The sequence below is a fragment of the Peromyscus californicus genome, unplaced genomic scaffold (genome assembly GCF_007827085.1).
Source record: "Peromyscus californicus insignis strain IS unplaced genomic scaffold, ASM782708v3 Scaffold_19__1_contigs__length_69161282, whole genome shotgun sequence".
NCBI lineage: Eukaryota > Metazoa > Chordata > Mammalia > Rodentia > Cricetidae > Peromyscus > Peromyscus californicus.
Genome location: NW_026294491.1, coordinates 4,619,615 through 4,644,160, shown reverse-complemented (window position 1 = coordinate 4,644,160; position 24,546 = coordinate 4,619,615). Strand labels below are relative to the sequence as shown.

The window sequence follows — 24,546 nt, the reverse complement described above, 5'->3', positions numbered from 1 at the left end:
TTAACACCACAGGCTTCACTGACAGGAATCTGGGCTCTGCAGGTTTTCACCCATATGATCCCTCAAGCAGAGTCCTGGAAATCTGATTCCCAGTATTACTGCCTCAGCAAGAGTTCTCACCCAGACCCAGGCATGCTTCCCTGAAAAGTAGCAGACCGCCAGGATGCCAAGCCTACAAACAGGGCAGGACAGAAGATTTCAGTGGCAAATGAGTCCACCAGGCAGGGCAAATGTGAGCAGAACGCATCCTCCACCACAGCTGGGACACCAGTCACAGCCGGGGACCTGATTCTGGCCAGTTTATCTGAAAACTCAGAAAGGGCCAGGGACCCGTCCAAGGTTAATGCAAAGGTCACAGCAGAGCTACTGTCATTAAATGCAGTTCCTCAGGTTCTGATCAGATTGGCCTCACTTTCCTCCAGCCAATGGGCGCCTTCTCTTCCTCAACTGCTAATGAGAGCTCCTGCTTGGGCCCAGACAATACACTGGGGTGTTCCTTTCCTCTTGTTCTGGCCATGACCAAACTAAAGGATTAAACCTTCACAGTCAACAAGAAACTTTTCTTCCAGACATCCTTGCTCCCACAGAAGTGGCCCTGTGTTACAGTGACTATGGCAAGAACTGGTTGTCAAAAGAAAGGATTCTGTTTTTTACTAGATTATTTCTTAATCTTCTTTCCCTTTTCCTCCAGGGCTGGCAATGACTCAAAGCTAAAGAATCTCTGTGGAGAGCAGCATTGCTTGGGCACAGAAAGGTTGCAAGCAGCCAGCCATCACCCAGCTGTGGCTTGGAGAATCCATGGTGTGGGTAGCTGAGAAGCCTCATCACAGAGGAGACCAGGGCCAGCCCATGGCAGCTGGTACCCCATCAGGAGGAGTAAAAACTTTTCCTGTGTGGGTGTGTGTGGGTGTGTGCACGAGCACGTGCGTGATGTCTCATGTCTGGCATCATGATGAGGTCATTGCTCGAATAAGCTCTTCTACGGTCAAATCCTGGGTCACATGATTGACATGTACACAGTCCTCAGATTGGGCTTGGTCACAAAGCCTTCCTTAGCACCAGAGACTGCTGAGTTCAGTCCTCCAAGTACTATAAACAAAATAAATCGGCAGAAAGTTTATTGACATCACTGTCTCAATGTGAGGTTTAGTTTTAAAGCTTTGAGAGAGTTGGAAACTAAGATGGTGGGGTTGGAGTTCTTGCTGCTCCTGCAAAGGACCAGAGTGTAGGTTCCAGGACCCACATTGGGCAGCTCACAAGCATCTGAAACTCCAGTTCCAGGGGATCTGATGCCCTCTTCAGCCTCTCAGGATCCCAGGCACAGTTTTGAGTCACAGACAGACAAACATGCCCGGAAAAAACTACCCATATACATAAAATAAAATAATAAAGATCCTGTCTGGATCATCAAGAGACCCATGACTCAGGCCATGTCTCCTCTGTATTTATGCACCCATAATAACAGCAAATAGGCAAGTTCAGGGTTCTCGTTGTCATGGTCTCCCAAAAACCAACTGTGTTGGTTCAACTGGTTTAGAATTCCAGGCTATTAGGAAACATTTCCAAAGGATGAAAAAAAGAAAAAAAGAAAGAAAAGAAAAAGAAAAAAAGGAAAACTGTAGCTGAACACAGTGGCACAGGCCTTTAATCCCAGCACCCAGGAGACAGAGGCAAGCGGTTCTCTGTGAGTTCGAAGCCAGCCTGGTCTACATAGTGAGTTCCAAGACATACAGAGCTACTTAGTGAGACTGTGTCTTGGAAAAAAAAAAAAAGTAGACTGTTTCAAATAACCACCTCTTTCCTTCCCACCCTTCCCACATACCTCCTTTATCTTTTATTTTTTATTTAATTTTTATAAACTTGATTATTTAATAAACTTGAAAATAAAATATCATGTAGCAAAAGTAACCAGACCAAAGTCTATCTTTTCCAATTGTCACCTCTAACCTGATTCATGTTTGGATACAGTCTTTACAGGAAGCAGTGGAAGGGTTAAAACAGAAAGGAGCCCTCTGGGGCCCAACCACCAAAACTTGATAACATTGTACTATTCATACAATGGCAAGGATGAGGGTACTCGGAACCTTGTATCAAGACACTCACATGTATGCCTCATACTCTCACACAAATGCAACAATCCTTCCTCACAAAAGAATACAGGCTGGGGAAATGGCTTAGTGACCGAGTGCTTGCTTGGCACACACAAGGCTCTGGGTTCCATGCCCAGGGGCTGGAGAGACAGCTCAGCAGTTAAGAGCACCGGCTGCTCTTTCAGAGGACCCGGACTCATCCCAGCACCGACGACACAGCGGCTCACAACCACCTAACTCCAGTTCCAGGGGATCTGACACCCTCATCCTACCTCCACGGGCACCAGGCAGGCATGTGGTGCATAACATACATGCACATACAAAAAAATCCTAAAAGCCTCCTTTTGAGCTCACACATCTACCATTTAACAAATGCTATGTCAGTGAAGGGGTGACCCCAACCCTCTACCTCAGAGGCTGTCAAGGGCAAATACTTCTTATCTACGCGCTCTTCCTCCTCTTCATCAGGTGGCGGCTTTGCTGGAGGCGGTGGGCGTTCCCTCTGCAGAAGAAAAACAAATATTCTACCATCTCTCCTTTTCAATATTTAACTTTTCGGCTTACCCTTATTTTAGTTCTATGTAAAGAATTCCCCCAGGAGCCTAAAGTTACGGTCCAGTCTCTGAGCAGATGAAGGACCCCACACCCAGACACAATCCAATCAGCTGTGCTATCTGATGTCTGCAGCAAAGATCATAAACACCTCCTTCCGGGCCACAAGGGGAACAGCACGGAGAGCTCACAACTGCCTCGCTGGCACAAATACTCCACACGACAGACACAAAAACCTGACAGCAAAGGCAGAGGCTCAACTTTCAGTCTACACTGAAAAGAAGAAACTTGAGATTAAAAGACCCAGCTCTGGAGCTCTTCTAAAGCCCAGACTCTCGGGGAAGCAAGGGGAAAAGCAACCAAAGATGGAACGTTTGTCCTTGCTCAGACTCCAACGCTGTGTTGCTGGTCATCCCTACTCATCAGGAAAAGTTCCACACCAATCTCTTAGCACCTGTAGTTTCAGCGAGTCATCCTCAACTCAACAAAACATCTCTTGGTTTGGGGGTTATTTTGTTTTTGTGTTTTTGAGATAGGGTCTCACCATGTAGCCCTGGCTGTCACAGGACTTGCTAGGCAGACCAGATTGGCTGCACAGAAATCCTCCTGCCTCTGCCTCTGGGTGCTGGGATTAGCAGCATGTGCCACCACACCCAGCCCCACATCTCTTGGTTTTAGTCACCCCCTTCAACGACAAATATAGGACATGTGTCCCTCCTGTTCATCTGGACAGGATCATGAGCACCAGGCTCCCTGGGGTGGGGCTGGCAAGCTTGCTCTGAAAGGACATAAAGCAACTATACCAGGCTTCACAGTCAGTTCTGCCACAGACGCCAGGCAGATGGTGCATGTGACCAGATTCCAAAACAACCTCATTCAAACACACGGGCTCCTGTCAGCAGGCTGTGGTTTTCCAACCCTCTCCCACAGTAAGGAACTCACTGAAGGGGATGTTGGGCAGGTGAATGAAGGGTGGGCAACTTCAGGAACATGTATGACCCTGGTGTGGCAAAGCTGGAGACGGGAACCACTGCGCCTGTACCTTTCCCATTGTTTTCTGCAGGGCTGGGGCCCCTACTCAGGGGAGGGTCAGCTTGGCTGGCCCCAAGCTCAGCCCCAGGCTTGCTGGTCAGCTCTTTGTTGCTAAAGTAGGCGGAGCTTGGAATGCTGAATGGTAGAGATTTCCAGAGAAATCTGCAAAGATGCTATTTTGGATTTTGGCACCCAAGACCTTTCTGTTCAAACATGCTTCTCTACTGCACACCAGCCTCCATCACTCAATCCTTCTGTGAGGCCAGAAAATGAGAACAAGAATGGCCACAACACAAGTGTGCACGCCAAGATGCTCCGGCTTTTTTTTTCTCTTCTGAACTGTGTGGCTTCTAGCAAAGGCACTAGCGCCCCCTACTGGGAGACACCTGTAAGCCTCACTTAAAGCAAAGCCTTCACACACAGGTTAGATACCAATAGGGAAGAGAAACACCATGCTTAGCAAAGGCTCCCCTTTCACCACTCAGAGAGTGTGCTTGCAGCTCTTGCTCACACCTCCTCTGCTAGGCTGCCACACTAGAGGGCTCACTGGAACTCACACTCAAACACTGCTATCACATCAGGGCAGGGCAGGGAGACCACCAACAAAGAACACTCCCTGAAGTTCTAGGCCTTTCCCAGGCCAGTTAGAAAGGTCAAGGACAACCCTGTCCCCTGCCAGAACTGGGCCAGAAGGGAAGGCCAACAGGAAAAAAACCCACATATGCCCCATATCTGTCTCAAGGTGGTTAGCCACCCAGGTCAGACAACCACCAGGGTATGAAAACTCACGACAACGTGTGGAGATGGAAAGAAAGTGGGGACAGGGCTGCAGACAAGGCATACTGACTCTGAGGGAGAAGGGCGAGTAGGAGTCTGGAGGCCCAGGAACAAAGCAGTGCCAAGACAGAGGCACAGACCAAGGAGAAACAGTGCTGCCCGCGTGGAAAGGGGCTAATAAAGAACCAACCGACAGACGTGATGTCTAATAAGTGCACACAGTCTGACCACATCTTGCAGCGCCCTCCCCCAAGGCAGGACAAGCAGGACTGGGAACAGCCAGCAACTCCTGTCACTGGGTGGCTCTGCTCTCAAGGATACACCAGAACAGAGACTCGGATCTGTGCTAAGGACGTGGAGGATGGAGAGACGCAAACAGGCTGTGCTGAGCTTGAAGAAACAAAGCTCTGCCTCAGTGTGACCTGAAGTTTTACCACACGGAACAGGAGAGACAAGACAGAGGCCCCAAGAACAGCGGGGGGCTCAGGCCTCTGAAACACGGGCAGCGGCAGACCTCCTCCGGCCAGCACCCCACGGCGGCCACCACATCCCCCAGGAGGCTCAGCCCTGGCCACGTACAGGCCTCACTCCAGTAGGTCTTGCTCCAGTGGCCTCGGCCTCCTTGTTCACGGAATCTCGGTCAGACGATCGCCCACTGGCCGTGCTGTCCAAGGACTGGCAGGACACAGCATTGTAGAGCGCCTCGTAGGGACCCTCCTCCTCAGCATGTGTATCAAAATCAATGATCAGTTCACTTACTGCTTTCTCCACATTCCCTGGAGAAGAGGACAGGGCAAGATCGTTAGTAAAAGGGGGCAGAGCCCTGGGTTCTAGACACTCTGGCTGAGCAAAGACTCCTCAGCAATATGAATCGTAATGAACACTAACCCACAGGGAACATGGTCACTTTGATAAGGACAAGGACTGATTTTCTCTGATTCAATATAGAAGAGTGCAGCACAGTGGTAGAACTCCAGCTTAGCATGCATGTAGCCCTGGGTCCAATTCCCCAAGAAAAGAAACTACTTTAAATACGTAATTCCCATGTCCTTTGTAAGACTCCAGTATCTCAATACCATGTGAATGAGAACTTCACCTGAAATGCAGCAATGTATAACTGAAAATTAAAAGTAATGCTTTAAATTAAGGTTGATTTTTTTGCTTTCTTGTTTTTTGTTTTTTTGAGGCAGGGTTTCTTTGTGTAGCTTTGGCTGTCCTGGAACTTGCTTTGAAGACCAGACTGTCCTCAAACTCACAGAAATTTACCTGCCTCTGAACTCACTATGCAGAAAAGGCTGTCCTTGAACTCACAGAGATCTGCCTGCCTCTGCTTCCTGAGTGCTGGGATTAAAGGAGTGTGCATGAGGCAGGGCTTCTCCTTGGACCCGGAACCTACTTTAAAGGATTTCATGAAAGCCACACACACTCAGAGAAAAGCAAACCTTCCTGAGACAAGGTGCTATATGACTTGGCGGCTGTCTCCTCAGTGCGATTAGAAATGGCATCCCTGAGTGGCCACAAATATCAGCGTGAGCTCCTGGAAAGCTAAGAGCTCAGTGAGTGGTTGATTCCACTGCCAGGGGATTCCAAAATCAAGTAAAAGTTTGGAGTGGGGGCCGGCAGGGGCTGAGGAAGCCAGCACAGACAGGCCGGGAGCCTGAGGCCCTCCCTTTTTATGTTGCTTTACTGTTTCTTTATTACGATCTCCATTTGGGGGGTGCTGTGCTGTCAATTAGGATTTATTGTCTTTGTCTTTTATCATCCCACAGGATGATTCAGTAAATGTTCAGTAAACCAGAAAGGATTCTATGGCGGAATGTTAGTTTAAGATGTGTTACATTTGTTTAATGAGGCAAAGACGAGTTACATTCTTTTATGTTACATTTGTTTAACTCAGTAAAGCTGTGTTACTTTGTCTAAAACACCTGATGGTCTAATAAAGAGCTGAATGGCCAATAGCAAGGCAGGAGAAAGAATAGGTGGGGCCGCCAGGCAGAGAGATTAAATAGGAGGAGAAATCTAGGCTTGAGAGAAGAGGGAGGATTGAGAAAAAGAGAAGGAGAAGATGCCAGGGGTAAGCTGCCCAGCCACAAAGCCAGCCACAGAGTAAGAAGGAAAGAAAGATACAGAATAAAGAAAGGTATAAAGTCCAAAGGTGAAATGTAGTTAAAGAGAAACGGGATAATTTAAGAGAGAAAAGTTGGCTAGAAACAAGCCAAGCTAAGAAGTGGGCATCCACAGTAAGAATAAGTCTCTCTGTGTATTTATTTGAGAACTAGGTGGCGGGCCCCAAAGAGCAAAAAAAAAAAAAAAAAAAAAAAAAAACCACATTGTGACGTACCAACGTGAGGCTTGAATATCCACCTAGGGCTTGAGAAAGCTGAAGAAAAAATAAAAGGAGGGGATAGGGGGAGATATAGTTCCTTTAAGAAACTCTGCTAGCAGGGCAGTGGTGGCACATACAGAAGCAGGCGTATCTCAGTGAGTTTGAGGCCAGCCTGGTCTACAGAGTGAGTTCCAAGACAGCCAGGACAAAGAAAGTCTGTCTCAAACACCGCCCCCCCCCAAAAAAACCAACCAAAAAAAAAAAAAAAAAGAAAAGAAAAAGAAAAAAGAAACCTTGCTGTACAGCAGAGCACTTAAACAGCCTTTTTCACACTATGTAGGAACAAAAAATTAGTAAAAAACACCTGCCACAGTGCAGAGCACTGGCACAGAACTTGGGGGGTGGGGGCTGAATGCAGTTCTCAGTCACCTACCCCTAGGGCCCAAGGCTTGGCTCTCAAAGACCCTAGAAGCAGGCAGAGCCAGCTGCCAAAGCTGTGGCAGAGGTCCTAGCCATGTCACTTAGCAGTTTAAAGGCTCATGCGGTCAGAAACGGATAGGGATACACAGTAAAGACAGATTCAGATAAAAAAAACTCTAAATGGATTACAGTGTGTTTAACAATGTGCATAGGCTTAAGAAAGGATATAGACAGTCATAGAAAAAAAGTAAGTGGTTTTAAATAATAATAAAAGTTTTTTAAAGAGAGAAGTAACATAAAAAAAAAAGAATAAGCCACATAGAGAAGGGAAATACACAGTGAGTCTGGATTCTGAATTTTTTGATTGCTGATAAGCAAATGACAGCTGCTGAGAGACATGGGATTGAAAGAGGGACTGCTGAAATAAACCAGCCTAGATATTTTAAGAATGCCTTAGCTTTAAAATTGCTAACAAAATGCATTGCTTTGAGAAGAGGTTTTGTTTGCCTTTGTTTCCACAGGAAACAAGAGGCTGGAAATTCCTTCCAGGTTGATATGGATCAGGTTTGATGGGGAAGACCTCCTGAATCTTGATAGGTGATATATATCAACAAAGGTTGCAGCTGGTCTTTCCAGGATGTGGCCATTATCTCAATTTCCTTAGGGACCCCTAAAGATGCCTTCACCCACAGACAACAGGAAGCAGTCTAGAGAACCCACATTCTCAAGAGGTTATTTGGTGGGTTACAGATGTTGGTTATCATTTAGGGGAATATAAGAATATAGGATAAAAAGACAACTATTAATCTCAGACATTTTGCACTGGCATGGATTTTAATATATTGATATAAATTTACAGTTATTTTTGTTTTACTGTTATATGTTTCTACTCTTGTTTGGGGTATTGTGCTTATGCTGCTCATTTTAAAATGCAATGTATAATTAAGAAATGAGGTTAGTAGTTAATCTACAATAATCAATCTTGTAGTCACATTAGGTATGTTTTCAAGGTTAAACAGGCATATTTTAGACAGGTGATTTTCAAACACTTCAAAGACCTACCTACATAATATGGCGTTTAAGATGTTTAATAACCTAAGGTTTTTCATAACAATGAGACACATCTGCTCCTGGCAGCACCAATTTACTTCATAAAAAGATGATGGGCATCAAAAAAAACCTCCATATGGAGTTTGCTTTCAATGTGGCAAGGCTAGCCATTTGGGAGAGAAACTGTTCTTGCTTTGACTGCTGTACAGACTGGACATGCAGGACACATAGGAAAAAGATTCTGAACTTTGCTAAGACAAGAAGACAAGGCAGGACAGTCCATTGAGATTCCTGCTTCACAGAAGAGTCTGCCAGATATTCTGCAGGACAGAGAGGAAAGTGACTGCTGAACTTCGCCAAAACAAGGCAGGACAGTCCTTCAAATTTCCTGCTTCATTGCAGGTCAAAAATGGATGCCTCAATGGTGCAGAGGAACTTTGGGTGACTGTCCAGACAGCCAAATGTCTCTGTTACATCCTTCTGGAGTCTTCGATGGAGTTAAAGACTAAATAGTCATAGTTGTAGTTTTCCCTAGTTATGATAGAAAGTAAATTAGGTATAGAACTTTGGAATCACTAAGATAAGATAGACAATGAAGTATTTTCTGACTTTCACAAATACAAATGGACTGAATATTGTAAATGTTATTCTTGATAACTGTTTTTGTTGTATATAGTTTTCTACTATGTTAAAGTTAAAACTTTTCATTTTTGTTTAGACAAAAAGGGGGAAATGTTGTGGAATATTAGTTTAATGATGTGCTACATTTGTTTATGCTGTGGAATATTTGTTTAATGATGCAAAGATGTGTTACATTCTCTTATGTTGCAGTTGTTTAACTCTGTAAAGCTGTGTCACTTTGCCTGTTTAAAACACTTGACTGGTCTAATGAAGAGCTACATGGCCAACAGCTAGGCAGGAGAGGGATAGGAGGGGCTGCCAGGCAAAGGCAGAGAGAATAAATAGGCGTGATCCAAGCTCGAGGAAGGGGGAGGAGAAAAGGAGGAGGAGAGAAGGACACCAGGGGTCAGCCACTCAGCCACACAGCCAGTCATGGAATAAGAAGGAAAGAAAAATATATAGAGTAATGAAAGGTAAAAAGCCCAGAGGCAAAACATAGTTAAAGAGAAATGGAATAATTTAAGTTAGAAAAGCTGGCTAGACACAAGCCAAGCTAAGGCCAGGCATTCATAAGTAAGAATAAGTCTCTGTGTATTTATTTGGGAACTGGGTGGCAGGCCCCCAAAGAGTAAAAAGACCAACCACAGAATTCTGCTGAAGATGAACACCTACCACCCAGACCACCTCCATACCAACGATTTATTGCCATAATTGCCATGTACGCAAGGACTAGCCAGCAGACCCTCATTGGCCCAACTGTTCCCAAAGTGCTGCCATGTGTTTTGGTATAGAAAGAGACACTAAACACAAGTTCTAAGTTGATCTTAAGATGATCCTGCCAATTACACATCCCTACAGAAGTAGAGGCCAAAATAAAGCAGTCATGGAGCTAGACAAATGGCTCAGAGTTAAGCGCACTGACTGTTATTGGAGAGGACCCAGGCTCAGTTCCCAGCACCCACACAGCAGCTTACAACCATCTACAGAACCCAACACCCTCTCCTGACCTTTATGGGTCCCTGCATGCATGCAGGGCACATAAACACACCTGGCCATATGCATAAAATGTGTATTGTTTTTCTTTCTTTTTTTTTTTTAAGGACAGGGTCTTACTCTGTAGCCCTGGATAGCCTGGAACTAGCTATGTAGATTAGACTGGTCTGGGACTCACAGAGAGCTGCCTGCCTCTGTCTTTCAAGTGCTGGGGTTAAAACACATGCCTGGCTTAATTTAAAAAAAAAAAAAAATTTTTTTAATGAAAAGGGAAAAGTAGGACAGATAATACCCATAGCAAAAGCTACGCTGTGCTTGCTAAAATTTCATGTAGCATGGAGACAATGAACTGAGTAAGTCCTAATAATGCCCTGCAACTATTATTTGAATTAAGAACTTCCCATTTTGCCTGAGAATGACTGACTCTCCTCAGGCTGCACCTCTTTCCTGGCTGTGACTTTGTGACTTTCCTCACCCTGAGACTTTGGTGCTATGGCATCTGTGCCGGAGAGGAGAGGTAGCTGGGCTGTGGAGGTCTTATCAACTTCTTTCACGCTTCTTTTTCCAGTCATGTGATCTGTAAGGAAAGACGGTTAAAAAAAAATAGAGGCTACACCAAGCACAGTGCCCTGTAGGTTAGCCATCCCTGGTCCCCGGATGTGCGGGGACCCATACCTTCTATCAGTGCGGCTATCTGCTGGCTCTTCTGCGAAGGCAGGTCCCGCACAGTGTCCAGGGCAGTCATTCCACGATTGTCCTTTATGTTGACATCGATTCCTGGAAAGGACAGCAGGTGGTGGACCAGGAAAGTGAACATTTTTAGGCAAGCCCAAGGCTACCCAGAGCTCTCAAGCAGCACAACCAACATTCTTCACCCACAGTCATCAACAGTCTAGTGTTCCAGGACCAAGTCACACAGCTCTAACCACACAGATACGCTGGGCTCAAACAGCGCCTGGCACATGGATCAGCGCTGCCGACCTCACCTGCAGCCAGCAGAATTTGCACCACATCGGTCTTGCCAAACAAAGCAGCCTCATGCAAAGCGCTGCCCATCTCCGTCTGGAAGGCAAACAAGAGCGCAGCAGCACGTCATGAGAACGGTCGGGTGTGTCACATGACAAACAGGACACGGATGAGGAGGGTTGGCAACTAAGCTGTACAGAGCCTCGGGGGCTCCTCTTCCCACCATTTCTTGTGTGGGTTCTAACACCACCAGGGTCCACTGTGCGCTATCGCAGGCCGGCCACGTGCATGAGCTCCCACTGCTGGTAGGGATGCTGACCAAGAAAACTTGACCAAGCTCCACCTTCCTGGGGAGAGGGAATAAAAGCACCTCATGGCCCCCGTGGAGAGTCAACGCCAAGCTTAAGGAAGTACTGACAGAGAAGCCTACCATCACAGAGGAGTGCTAAATCACATGGGCAGTTGAGGCTGTGGCAGTGCAAAAAGACAGCCCTGGGTGGGTGGGTGGGGCATGTATGGGAAGATAATGGACCTTTCTGTCTTTGAGATGGCCCACAAGCACTTCTTTTCAGGGTTTAAAGGCTGTGCCTCACACCCTGAAAAGAAACAAGCAAAAACACTGGACTCACTCCACAGAGCTCATTTGCCTCTAAGATGTCACAGCAGAATCAAGTGACAAACAGAAGCACGTGAATGTGATGTGAAACGTGCTAAACACACACACAGCCCAGCAGCATGGTGCTTGTGCCTCTTCCACCAACCGAGTCCCTGTGCCAGCAGAGATGTCTGCCTTGCTACCTGGTAGTTGCTATCCATGCCGGCGTCCAGCAGCACCTGCACCACAGCCTTGTGGCCATTCCTTGCTGCCAAGTGTAAGGGGGTGTGCTTCCTCGTGCTGCAGCTCAGGAGGTTGGGGTGCGCACTCAGCAGCATCTTCACCACCTCCAGCCGCCCGTACAGTGCTGCCAAATCCAGAGGGGTTTCGAATTTGTTGTTGCGCATGGTGGGGTCTGTGAGCTCCTCCAACAGAGCCTTTACTACCTCCGTGTGGCCGTACTGTGCGGCACAATGCAGGGCCGTCTCGTTGTCGTTGTTCTGAGGGTTAACAAGCACAGCATATCAGAAAGGGGTGGGATAGGGAACTAACATCTGCCTGTATCATCACCCATAAAACCACCGAAATTTAAATGAGAAAAATAGCAGCAATACTTGGGAACGTACAGGAGTCGGAGTCCAGGCACCGCCCCCAACTATCAAGCCTGATTGCTCCCATTGGCCACATCTGCCCCCAGTCCCCGCAGGAGGGGAGCATCCCCTGAACATTTGCAGTCCCCGCGTGCCTTCAAGGGCGCAGCTCCATATTGAAGGAGAGGGAACACGGGAATTTGGCAGGCATTTGGTAGACGCCCTGGCATGTCTGAATACTCTATTACTGCCATTGTTTCATTAAAACTTCAACTGGCTTTACAAGCATTTCTTTGTTCAACCCTGTGGTTCCGATTCTGGGTTTATCCACCAACCCCAGCCTTCCACACAGCTTTTTAAAAGGAGGTTGTCATCTGGAGCTTCTGGCATGCAAATCCATCAGCCAGCAGAGAAAGTAACAGAGCAGAGCACCACAAACCCCTCTCAAGGTAGCAGCCGGCAGCCATTTCTGCGGAGGAAGGCACAGGCTCAGGCCCGAGAGAATTCGGGACCCTATCCTGCCCTCATGCCTACTGCAGCAGGAGGGCACGTGGGGCGATGCATGCAGCTTCTACTGCATAAGACAGTGAGCACGTTGGGGAAGCCTTCTCACGTAAGAAAGGGACCGGCTCTGGGATGCTTGGTGTGAGAGGTGCAGAATATTCCAGTGCAGCACTGCCCTCCATTCAACCCCAAGTCTGAAGGCCTCGGATGCCAATTTTGTCTCAAGGATAGAGTCCGGGGCAAAATTAGGGAACTCTGTGCTTTTTCAACTGTCGAAAGTAAAATGTGAGTCCTGTCAATCGTGTTCTTCGTTGAGACTGATGACAAGAACTGAAGCAGACAGTTTTTCACAACCTCTCTTTCGGAGAAGCACTGATGAGAGGGAGGCTCTCACAAGTCTCCAAGTCCTCAGTTTACCCAGGCAGCTTCTGCTCCTTCGGGGAAGACAAGGCTTGAGAGGGCCTGTCTTGAGTCAATACTGTGCACCTTTCAGTCGCCAAAAGTTAAAAATTAACTACGTCTACAGTTGTTTTAATGCTGTTAGTGACGTTAAAATGAACAGATGAAGAGTTACCCAAACATGCATCAATTCCATCTGCTTTTGACTGTATCGTTTTGGTTCTTTTTCCCAGCTACACAAAAACGGATGAGAAAGACTCAGGGCTGCTGAGACCAAGGCCCCAAGCGGCCAGAGTGACAGCACAGAACTGTTGTAAGTGGCAGCAGGGGCACATGCGAAGATAAAAACAAATAAACAAGACACAGACGACAGTGCCAGAGTGTCAGCACAGCTCAGCAAAAGCAGCCACAGGACAGTTTTCAGTGGCCTGACGGAAGGCAAATTCATGGGGCTCCCTGTGGCCACTGGGCATGCCCACCTCCTACCAAGCCGGGGCCCAAGGCCCGAGAAAACTCAGGGGTGTCACTTCACTTCCTTGTGACAAAACACAGCTACTTCAACGGAGCTCACAGGAGCTTTCTGGAAAGCACAACCCAAAAAAGTCTAAGAAAAGTCTCTGAGTTTTCTACCTCAACTTTCGCATGCCAACCAGAGCCAAAAAGTCAGCTTATTCTCAACAAAACTCCATTCAATAAAACCTGCTGTGACTCTGAATCAAATCCTTATAGCCATGGTGCCTCCTAACATCCAGAATTATGTGTCCTTGACTTCGCAAAATGTGAGACTTAGAGACTGAAAAATTATAATCATGCACACACACAAGACAAAATTATCCAGCAAGGGAGGAAGGGAAGGAAGGCGGGGGGGGGGGGGGGGGGGGGGGGGGGGGGGGGGGGGGACGGGGGGGGGGGGGGGGGGGACCGAGATATAAAGACATGCTGGAAATATGGTTCAGTGGTAGAACACATGCTTAGCACACGTGGGCCCTGGGTTTAGTCCCTAACGTATCCCACCAAAACGATGAAGCAGAAAGACAGAGCGAGTACTTTTTAGGTGTGTTTATTGGTTCTTCTCTGGCTTTTGTCAGAATGAAGACAGCTGTCCCAAAGCTGCTCTGTTAAGGTACAATCTTGGTCAGCTCTGGCACACTGCCTGCCTGGTGTTAAACACCATCTAACCACACCTCGCTGGCACAGTGTGGAAGCATCTGAGAGTGTATCGATTTTGCCAGACACGGGCTGGTGGTTAGCTTTCTTGAGCTTGTCTGTGGTGACCACACCACCATGGCTGAGCACTGGCCACCACCACATGCTCTCCTGGTTTGTTGGAGCTGAGTGCTGTCAGGTTACGGAGTCCTCTGATTCACGGACCCTTGAGAGGCAGGGATCCCATGGAGAGCACAGATGGCAGTCATGGGGCATACTTCCCTTTCACCCCTTCTAAACAACACTGCGGTAATCATCTTACTCTGAACTGGGGGAAGGTCACGTGGCCCAGGCTAGCCTTGACCTTGATACTAAAGCCTTTCACCAACCCTCCATCCCCACTCATCTTGAGATTAAGTTTTTCCTGCTACCGTCAATTGGTCTAAGAAAACAGGGGTCTACTCCTCGCTACAGATTCCACTGAACTTCGGATCCTATATGTGATTCACAGATATACACATTCGTAAGTGAGCAGAGAAAATCATACAGAGTGTGTCCACAGGGGAGTATCCCATCACAGTCACGCTCATGTGTTCCCTGTGGACAGTCTGTGGTAAGGAGCCAGAGCTGTAGCTGTGTGCGACTGTGGTACAGGTTCTAGAGACCTGACTGGGAAGAAAGGCAAAACTGTTGGTACAAAATTAAGAAGACAGGAAAGAGAAGATTGACCCCATGACAGCAAAGAAGGATTCAGCTCCCTCCTGCAGCACAGAACTTGGACCAAAGTGGACAGGAGAAAGACACACCAGCCCAGCTAGAAACTGCAACCAGTAGCCCAGGGACAAGCGCTGGGCAGCAGGTAATTCTGTCTGTTATTGGGAAAACATGGAAAGAAAATGGAGCACCATCTGTGCAGGTAACAGCAAGGACCCCTCCAGGTGGAAAGTTGGTTCAGACAAGCACATCTCAAGATTCATCTGGGAACTATACAGAGCTTAAAACTAACCAGTCGCTGGCCCAACCTCAGACCTGGCCAAGAAAGCTGATAGAGCAGAAGGGCATACTAAACTATTATTTAAAATCCTGCTGGTATGTAGGACACACCTATAATCCCAGCACTCAGGAGACTAAGGTAGGAGGATGGAAGATCATGAGTTCAAGACCAGCCTGGACTTTATAGCCAGAACTTGTCTCAAAACAAGGGCTGGGGGTATTTTACTCAGTGGCAGAGTTGGTTGCCTAGCATGTGAGACTCTCCTCAGCTGCACCTTCAGCCCCCATTTCCCAAAGGAGCAAAACCACCTGCAACACCACCGTCATTAAGGAGACAGTCTGTGACCTGATGACACACTGAGAAGGGCATCATGTCTATGGCACCCTGTCCCACACAAGTAACCTGAACCTACCCATGAGAGTAACAGCTTCATCATGGCTGGAGGGTGGTAAGAATGACAGATGGGAGGGGAGAGAAGGGGAGGGAGGGGAGAGAAGGGGAGAGAAGGGGAGGGAGGGGGGAAGGGGAAGGGAAAAGATAAGGAAATGACTGACTAATTGACATCACGAGGACAAGTAACAAAATGTGAATATGGGCAGCATATTAGGAAACTGAATTTTCTGAATTTAGTGACTGTATCAGGGTCTCCTTACTGTTTTCAGACAAGGTCCCACCACGCTCTCTGGCTGGCCTGTCACTCACTACAGAGCCCAGGCTAGCCTCAGACTTTCAGTAATTCTTCTGCCTCAGCCTGAGTACCAAGATACCGGGGTACCCCACCATGTTCAGCTTTATAAGTGAATGTCTTTGTTCTCAGATCTCAAGTAATACTAAATCCAATTAATACTAAATCCCAATTAATAGTAAATCTAAGTTTTTGGAACCAAGATGTGAACAGCTTAATCTCATACACATCACCACCAGCTATGGCTACTACTGCAGAGGGACAGAGCAAAGGCAAAGGGCAGAATATTCATTGCTCCGCACACGCCGCACACACCACCGCAGTCCAGAGCCCTTGTGGTACAAGCCCTCCCCAGCTGGAAGTCCTTCCAATGGGGGGCTCCCTAATAGCTTCTGGTGCTCCTGATGCAGTCAGGTCAGCCAGATTCAAGGTCCTTCCAGCGCTGGGACGTGAATGGTCAGAAAAACTCATCTACCCCAAACGAGTCTGCCTATGCTGCTGGCTATGTGAAAGAAAGCCCGGCAAGGGGAAGCTGTCTTACCAGGGATGCCTGGTTCTCACAGTCCCACCATAGCTATGGCTCAGCTTCATTTTTCCTGACTTATGATGATGACGAAAGTGTTGAAAGGGAACAGGAGAGCTTGAGAACTCCACGTCTGCTCCTGAAACGGTGCCTGAGACTTCTACGTTTGTACTTGAGCCAGACAGGATTGAGCATTCACATATACTTTAGTAAAGCAATTCCTAGCCATGGGCCAGGCTAGTCAAACCCGCTAAAGTCAGGACAAAACCGAGGGGTGTGAACCAAGTCAGCTCCAGAAGGGTCTGCATCCTCAGCACACACAACTCAACTCAGCCCTCGCTCAGTGCTGTGGAAAGCACCGGGCAGCACCTCCAGACACGAGTGTTCACTGACTGAAAACCTATTTTCTCTTCTGTCCACAGTCCCCACAGCTGGGGAAAGCACTTCCAAGAACCAAAGGCCCAACATTAATCCAGGCTCTAGAAGCCAGCTGCATCACAAGTGGAGACAGTTACCGCAGGCCGCTCCTCGCCAAACCAAAGCTTGAGCACACTGAGCGGCGCTTCGCTAACTACCCAGCAGCACTGGAAACAGATCACATGGTGCCTTTTCAGAACAGCACAGGTAGTGAGGCATCGTGGTGGCGCACACCTGTAAGCCCAACACTTGGGAGGCAGAGGAAGAAGGGTCTCTGTAGTTCAAGGCCACCCTGGTCTACAGCTAGAACTACATAGTGAGGACCTGTCTCCATAAACAACAACAACAAAACCCACAGAATGCACAGGAATTTCAGAACATCTCATATATTGTTAGTTACCAGATCCTTTATCAACCTGACTCCAAAACAACCCAAAAGGGAAGGTAGTAACATCCCATTTTATAAAAGAGGAAACTGAGGCTTAGAGAAAACACATTTCCTCGGGTCAGCAGTCCAGAACTCAAGGCCCGGGGAGCAAGACTGGTTGGCAAGTCTCCACTCCAGTGCTCTGCTCCAATAAAGGGTCCCTATTTGATTCTGAGAACACAGAGAGAATACACCAGAACAGAGTGCATGTATCGGCTGCCTCAGATCAAACTGCTTCTCTACCAGCAATGGTCCAACAAAATCAGCCAATGACGTGTCTGATGAAAGGGACGATGTCCCTGCCTGTCACATCAAACATGGAAGCACGTGTGCTTCCCTTCCCCAGGACAGTTGCATTCTGAGCAAGCACAGAGCACCAACCAGGACAATTTAGCATCTGGCGCAAACTCCAGACACAGAGAGCAGCTTGGAGCTTAGAAGACAGCACAGCCGACAGAGTGCTGCCCCCCACCACACACACACACACACACACACACACACACACACACACACACACACACACGGGCACCGGGCGGGCGGGCTCTCCAGCGACCATGCCACAAGCAGGGTGGTAAGCACTCCAGCACTGGGGAGGTGTATCCTGGGGAGTCACTGCCAACCAATCGAGCCAAATCGTCAAGCTCCAGGTTCAGTAAGAGACCTGACTCAAAAGTTAAGGTAGAGAGTGATTGAGGAAGACATCGACCTCTGGCCTTCACCCTGTGGGCATGCACACACACACACACACATACACACACACACACTCACATGGGGGTGGGGGGATTAGAGGGGTGAGAAGCTGGATCAGAGAGAGACAGAGACAGAGACAGAGATTGGGGAGAGACAGAGACAGAGGGGAAAAAAAGCATGTGCGTGCACATCAGCCCAAAATTCATCTGAGTAAAACTCAGCGACAAAAATTTAGCATGTGAGGACAACAAGAAGCCATACCCACCACCTCCTAAGCTCTGTCTCTTTATGGAGAAGTCTCCTGGCGAGATAGTAGCTGGTCATGTAGGTCTAGCAAAACACTGCTGCTCCCAGTCACCAGGCCCGTGCCCTGCAGCTCTATTTCAGAGCCCTCAGGGTCAACAGTGATGAAGCAGAAAGAGAAGTGATGCTAGAGACTGGACTGAGCTATGAAGCGCCATGCAGAAAGGCACACACCCAGGAAGAGAGGGCGGCAGCCAGCAACAGCTTCTGAAAGAATGAGGTGCGGTCACCTATGTCCCCCACACCACCACTGTGGCCACGGAAACCTGAAAGAAAGTCAGATTCTACTTCAAAAGAAATGTGAGAGCAGATGAAAAGGAAAAAGCTTTCATTTCAAGAAGTACACGTCAATCGTTTTCTGTGCTTATGGCAAGGGAGCGGACTTGTTTGATGGACGAGTTGCAAGCATACTACAGCAGGCTTACGGTGAGGTCCTAGTTCTTATTCCTGCTGCTTCAGATGTTCCCAACTTCTCCTGGATGGGATGGTTTTAAAAATAAAGCCTCGGCCCCTGTGCTGTGCTTTCCCTAGACAAGCCAAAAGCAGATGGGCTGAGGCAGGCAGCTGGAGGGTGATGAAGAGGAGCCTGGGCAGGCGGACAGAGGCGCAGCATGGAGAAACACAGGACGATGTGGGGTCCTGGCCGTGATGTACACACCTTGGCATTGATATAAGGGTCAAAGGGGCCGTACTTTTTGAGTTCTTTGATCTCAAGAGCATTCTATAAAAAGGAGAGGAAAAGACAATGTGATGATAAAGTGGATGAAATATATCAAAGCAATATGTAGCCCTGGGGGCCCAAGGCTAAACAACCTAGATCTGAGTTCAGGGGGCCCGAGAGAGTTACAGGGAGGGCAGCTCCAGGGGTGCTCACTCTTATCCAGCGGAGCCGCATTAATGGCTTTAAAATCACTGTCATGTCTGTAACTGCCTGGATCCATTCGGTTCTTCCAGCTCCTTTGGACATCCTGCCCAGCCCCCGCCTGCGATACTCAAGCGCTGGGCTGGCATCCACCTGTCTTTGCCTACTCGAGGCGGGAGGCAGCCGTGAGCAAGACAAGCTAGCACACTTAAGTGGCTCAAAAACCCAAGCAGCTGTGTTTCAAGGCAAAGTGGGCGAAGACAGGATTAGAGATGATTGCTGAAAACTGCTGAAGTGAGAAAGATGACTTCCATGGGTGGGCAGTTTTTCAACACTGAAGAATATTAGTTATAAGCAAGCTTCTCTGTGCACTTCTTTCAGAGAGGAGAGAAAACTGTTGTTTCAATCAGGAGAATTGCACTTGGGTTCTAGAGAGGCAAGCGCACTGTCATCCTCATGGCATACACAGGCATCTGTGTCTGTGTCTGACGTCTGCTGCTTACCTACCTGGAAGTCCCGCCTGCCCGCCCGCCCGCCCGCCCGCCCGTGAGGGAATGGCAGGCTGACAGACAGCTACCAACACCCAGTCTCCAAATGGAGGGAGGCATCTGGAGCTCTGACAGTGTCCCTCCTCAGACAGAGCTGCCCGTCTCAGAATCAAGCCACTACCTCTGGCAGCTCAGTGGAAACCTGTGTGGCCTTGCTGACGAGTGGACTTGTCAGATGGCGCCCTAAGTTTTTAGGAAGAACCTGACATTCCAAAGAGCTGAACAACCTCCTGAGAGCTGTCACAAGGAAGCCAGCCCTGAGCTCCCTGAGAAGGAGCAGCACAGTGCACACCGCAGGAGCAGGGCCGACAGACAAACCTCCCCTCCCAGAGGACCTGCGTCCCGGGACCCGAACTAGAGGTGGGAGTCACAGAGCCTTCGTAAGGAAGTCTCTCCAAAGAACAAAGATGCTATCCTAAGAGTCTTCAATGCAGAGGCCTCGTGAGGTTTCGCTGACTCTGTTATTTCTTTTCAGATTAGGGTCTCATGATGGAGTCTAGGCTTACCTGGAACTTCTCAACTTTCCGCCTCAGCCTTTTGAGTGTGGCGATGCAGGCTGTACACCCACCACCATAGCTAGCTTATGTTAATTTTTTTTCTCTCCCTCCCTCCCTCCCTCCCTCCCTTCCCTCCTTCCCAAGGCAAGGTCTCATGTAGCCCAGGCTGTCCTCTAACTATGTAGTCAAAGATGATCCTTCAGTCTGCACTTTCCAAGTGCTGAGATTACAGGCATGTGTTTAACAAATCTAGCTAGGTAGTTATCCTTAAATGCTGCCTTTCTAATAACTGTGTTTTTTCAAAGTATGCTCACTCTTAAAGCAGCCTTGGAGGACATGATGGAAATGATCTTCGTGCCGCTGGATCACCTGTGCCCTGCATCTCCACGGTTTTGAGTTGTGAGCTCATTTTTTCAGTACCAGCACACATACGTTTACTTCTGCACATTCTGATGTATGTAAAATAACAAGACAGCTCACAGGGCACTGACAAACACCAGGAATATTGCGCTGCATGTTGATGGCATAGGCACAAATTGTAATTATGTAATCCCTTGAGTTTGAAACTACATCATCTTAAAAGATTTGCATCAAATTTTATACTGTGAGACTGTGCATGTATGTATCTGTGCACGTGTAAAATTCTAGTTCAAATCTGCATATAAAATGTATCCTCCAGGCCTGGCATGGTGGTGCATGCTTTTGATCCCAGCGGATCTCTAAATTCAAGGACAGCATGAGTCTACAGATCAAGTTCCAGGACAGCCAGGGCTACACAGAGAAACCCTGGCTTGAAAAACAAAACAAAACAAAAATGCATCCTCCAGAACACAATCTCCCCACTACTCGTAATGAGGGGGTCATGCCTAGGGAATGGAGGAACTATGTATGTTCTGAGCTATATATGCCCCGGGACTGAAGGAGGCGCAGTCTGGCCACAGCTGAGGGAGGCGGACAGTCTCTCTCCCGACCTGTTCGTTGACTCTGGTGTGCGAGGGCCCTTGGTGGATGAGCAAGCGCACTATCTGGGCGTCTCCTTTCCATGCTGCCAAGTGCAGCGGGTAGCAGCCTTTCGAGTCAGCAACATTGGTCAGCGCATCATTCCTCAGAAGAACCTCAACCACATCCCTAGAAAGCAAAAAATCAGCATGAACTTACAGAACCAGAGGTCTTTCCAGGGGTGTACTGCAGAGTCCTCTCTGACATCACCTCTCCATGTGGCTAACCTCCTCCTCTGAGCTCACTGCCAGATCTTCTTCTAAAGCCCCACAGCCACTGATGTGGCTTTAGGTGCCTGACTCACGTGAACAACGAACGACTAACCTTCCCGTGAGCCTTTCTTGGTGATCCATCTATTTCCCACTACTTTGATACTCTCTGGACCCCTTGTCTAAGTGTGCAGCACTCCCTAGTTCTTGATGTTTAAACAGCATTCAGCATTTACACAAAGGCAGTCAGACAGGGCAAAGCGACATCCTCACTACCTAGTCCCGTGCCTTGGGGATGTGGGAGCTGTAGGGGACAGAGCAAAATCAAGGTCACAGACACAAGCCAGATGCACAGAGCATCGTCTCAGAGCTCCAAAAAGAAGACTCTGGCTTTCTTCTAGGTGACATTGCTAATGAAGCAGATTCAAATGTGTAATTATCCCCAGGCACACAAGGCCAAAGAAAATCCTCCCTGTGAACACAAACAGGCTAGTAAACTGCCACCTTTGAGCTGAGGGGTCACCTTAATCCGGACTGTCCCATCACTTGAGAGGGTCTCAATCTCTTTCTGCTCTTCCTTTGTGCATCCCCCACGTGCCATGGAGCACGTACGGAGGGAGTCAATTCTCTACATCTACCATGTGGGTCCCAGGAATAAAAGTCAGGTCATCGGGCATGCACCACGGGCTTTACCCTCGGAACCACTGTGCCGGCCCCGGATTTTAGCTCGAAAGTCATTTTAGAAAAGAAACGGTATCCACACTCAACTTGAGAAGAGTTCAGTACTGCAGCAAGCCATCAAGTGGGCATACATTGGGCGAGTGACAGAATCTGTAGTGTGGGGTCTGTCCCTCGCTTGTATAAACTGAGGGCTGAGGGTATGGGTTAGTGGCAAAGCATGAGGTCAGCACCAAAGAGAAAGGGCAGGAAAATATCGGGGAGCGCCTGGTCCCTGCTCCCCAGAACTACCCCCACACAGCTCCTCTTCCTAGGACTTTGCTTCCGACTCCCAGCACCGTCTTTCCTTCCCCGTTGTTTCTGTTCTTCCGCAGCTGAGCAAACTCACCCCACGCCCACGACTGCGCCTGTGCTGCACCGAGCCCTTGATGTTGTCCACTGATGACTCTCAACTCCCCGGAGTTCATCTTCTCCAGAAAACTTCCCACACTCACCTTCTAATAACCTCCTTAGACTTACGAGGGTTAAGTGGGCCACACAGGTATTTTCTGTCTCTTTTAGGAAGGGTTCACGGTGTCCACAAAGCTGCTCTGATGAGGGAAGAGCGCCAGCTATCCGGACAGAAAGCCAGCCTCTCACCCCCCGCCCCAACCCGTGTTCATCAGGGACAGACACCTGTGGGCCAGGATCTTTATGATCTGGCTGCCCCGAGTCTGGTCTTCACAGTTACCACCATTGTGTGATGCTGGAACACTCCAGACAGGAAGGGATCATCAGGAGAAAGGGTGAAATTCACTTCTGTCTAAAGATCTTTCTAGGGTGGGGCAGGGTGGGGAGGGGAGGGGCCCTGGTGCTCACCTGTGGCCATTCAAAGCAGCGTGGTGTAGTGGGGTGTAGCCGGTGCTATCGACGCAGTTCACGTTTGGCCCTCTCCACATGCTGGTAAGAAAAAAGAGAGATTCAAAGGCTGAAGAGACACCTGGGTACTGGTGTAGTAGATAATCAAACCAGAAGCTTCCACAGACTTTGGACAGTGGTGCCTAGCACCTAGAGTGGCCTACTGAGCAAGGAACTTAATGAGAAGGCCACAGTGTCAACCCAAGGACCAGTTCACCTGGGCTGCATCACTTACTCAGTTTTGATCTTAGGACTCTGAGGGCTCCCAACTCACAGAGATGTCACCCAAACAGCACAAAACCAAACCACCCAGCCAGACATGGGTGCTGAGCACCACGTTGTTCTGGTGAGTGAACCAAGGTAGCACCTGACAGTGTCAAATATGCATCAGGATACATGATGACACAAACCAGACTGTGTCCCCTTCCTTCAAAAAGACAGTTGGCTAAGAGGAAAGGAGATTCTGAATTCACAAATTCAACTACTATGGGTTGAAATGGGCATTAAAAATGCACCTCTACCGAACATACACAGCTCCCTTTCTTATCATTATAACCCAAACAATACAGTCTAAAACCTGTTTGCATAAGGCTGGGTGTGGTGGCCCATGCCTCTGATCCCAGCACTCCAGAGGCAAGTTGATCTCTATGTTTTTGAGGCCAGCCTGGTCTCTATAGTGAGTTCCAGGATAGCCAGAGCTACACAGAGATACCCTGTCTCAAACAGAGCGAAAGAAAAGAAAAGATATGCATAGCAGTCACACTGTAGTAATCAGATCAATCAAGAGGCGGTTGCAAGCACATGGGAGTGTGTCTGTGGATAACATCAGGTGGATACACACCGTTTTACACGAGGGATTCCTGGAGTTAACCTCCTGTGGATGGATAAACTACTCCATCTTATCTGTGGATGTTTGTATGCTCACGGACAGAATCTACAGCTTGAAGGTCTCACCTCCACGAGAAACACTGTAGAGGAGAGCAATGTCACCTCCTTCAACCCTCAAAGCCCTAATTCCGACTTGTCTCCCATCTCAAAGTCAAGCCCTCGCTCGTCTCTAATTCCGCCAGCACTGAAGGTTGGAAGCACCCCTCTAACATTTCATTTTTTGTGGTTTTGGGGATCAAGCCCAGGGCCTCACTCAAGCTGCCAGGCAATCATTCTGTCAGGGAGCTACATCCCGCCCTTTCCTTTTAAAAATGTTATCAGGGAGAGTTGTTTAATCAAAATGCATTTTCAGCGTCCGTAAAAATAACTGGCTCTCACGTCCAAGGACCCAAGCGCACTGTTGCCACGGTGTCTATATTAAGCTGCTCTCGTTTTGGAGTGACCTCATCTGTTGCCACCTGTGAGAGCCTGGCTGGTACATACTGTGCGGGGTGTCTGCTTTGGAACACAATCCTTGAATTTCCACATCTGTGTTTGTGAGGCCAGCCCAAAGGTTCTGCCTTTTAATGCCACTGTAAGTGGGTAGTGTCGGTGCTCAGTTGGGGTCAGAAGTCAGCTTGGCTGCTGTCCACTCATATAAAAAGTCATTATGCTGATGGTTTTAGATTTGTTTGCATGTGCATGGGTGTTTTGCTTGTGTGTATATCTATGCATCACCTGTATTCCTGGTGTCTGCAGCGGTCAGAGGAGAGTTATCAGGTTCCCTGGAACTATAGTTATGGATGGCTGTGAGACATCATATGTGTGCTGGGAACTGAACACAGGTCCTCTGCAGGAGCAGATGCTCTTAACCACTGAGCATCTCTCC

At 48.3% G+C, this 24,546-nt stretch overlaps 1 protein-coding gene across 9 annotated transcripts in view; it reads right to left on the bottom strand.

Moving 5' to 3' along the window:
* The window catches only part of Anks1a (ankyrin repeat and sterile alpha motif domain containing 1A), a 166,472-nt gene that overhangs the window by 82,452 nt on the left and 59,474 nt on the right, over positions 1-24,546 (bottom strand). For 4 of the 9 annotated variants that reach the window (XM_052744378.1, XM_052744379.1, XM_052744381.1 and 1 more), the window contains exons 2-10: positions 22,752-22,832; positions 20,979-21,135; positions 18,759-18,821; positions 11,626-11,922; positions 10,848-10,923; positions 10,537-10,638; positions 10,337-10,438; positions 5,031-5,227; positions 2,500-2,592 (exon numbers count right to left, since the gene is read on the bottom strand). In XM_052744378.1, the coding sequence (XP_052600338.1) occupies positions 2,500-2,592; positions 5,031-5,227; positions 10,337-10,438; positions 10,537-10,638; positions 10,848-10,923; positions 11,626-11,922; positions 18,759-18,821; positions 20,979-21,135; positions 22,752-22,832 (1,168 nt within the window). Of the gene's footprint in view, positions 1-2,499; positions 2,593-5,030; positions 5,228-10,336; positions 10,439-10,536; positions 10,639-10,847; positions 10,924-11,625; positions 11,923-13,090; positions 13,118-18,058; positions 18,326-18,758; positions 18,822-20,978; positions 21,136-22,751; positions 22,833-24,546 lie in introns of those variants that run through there. The other 5 variants (XM_052744380.1, XM_052744383.1, XM_052744385.1 and 2 more) reach the window with 4 other exon arrangements.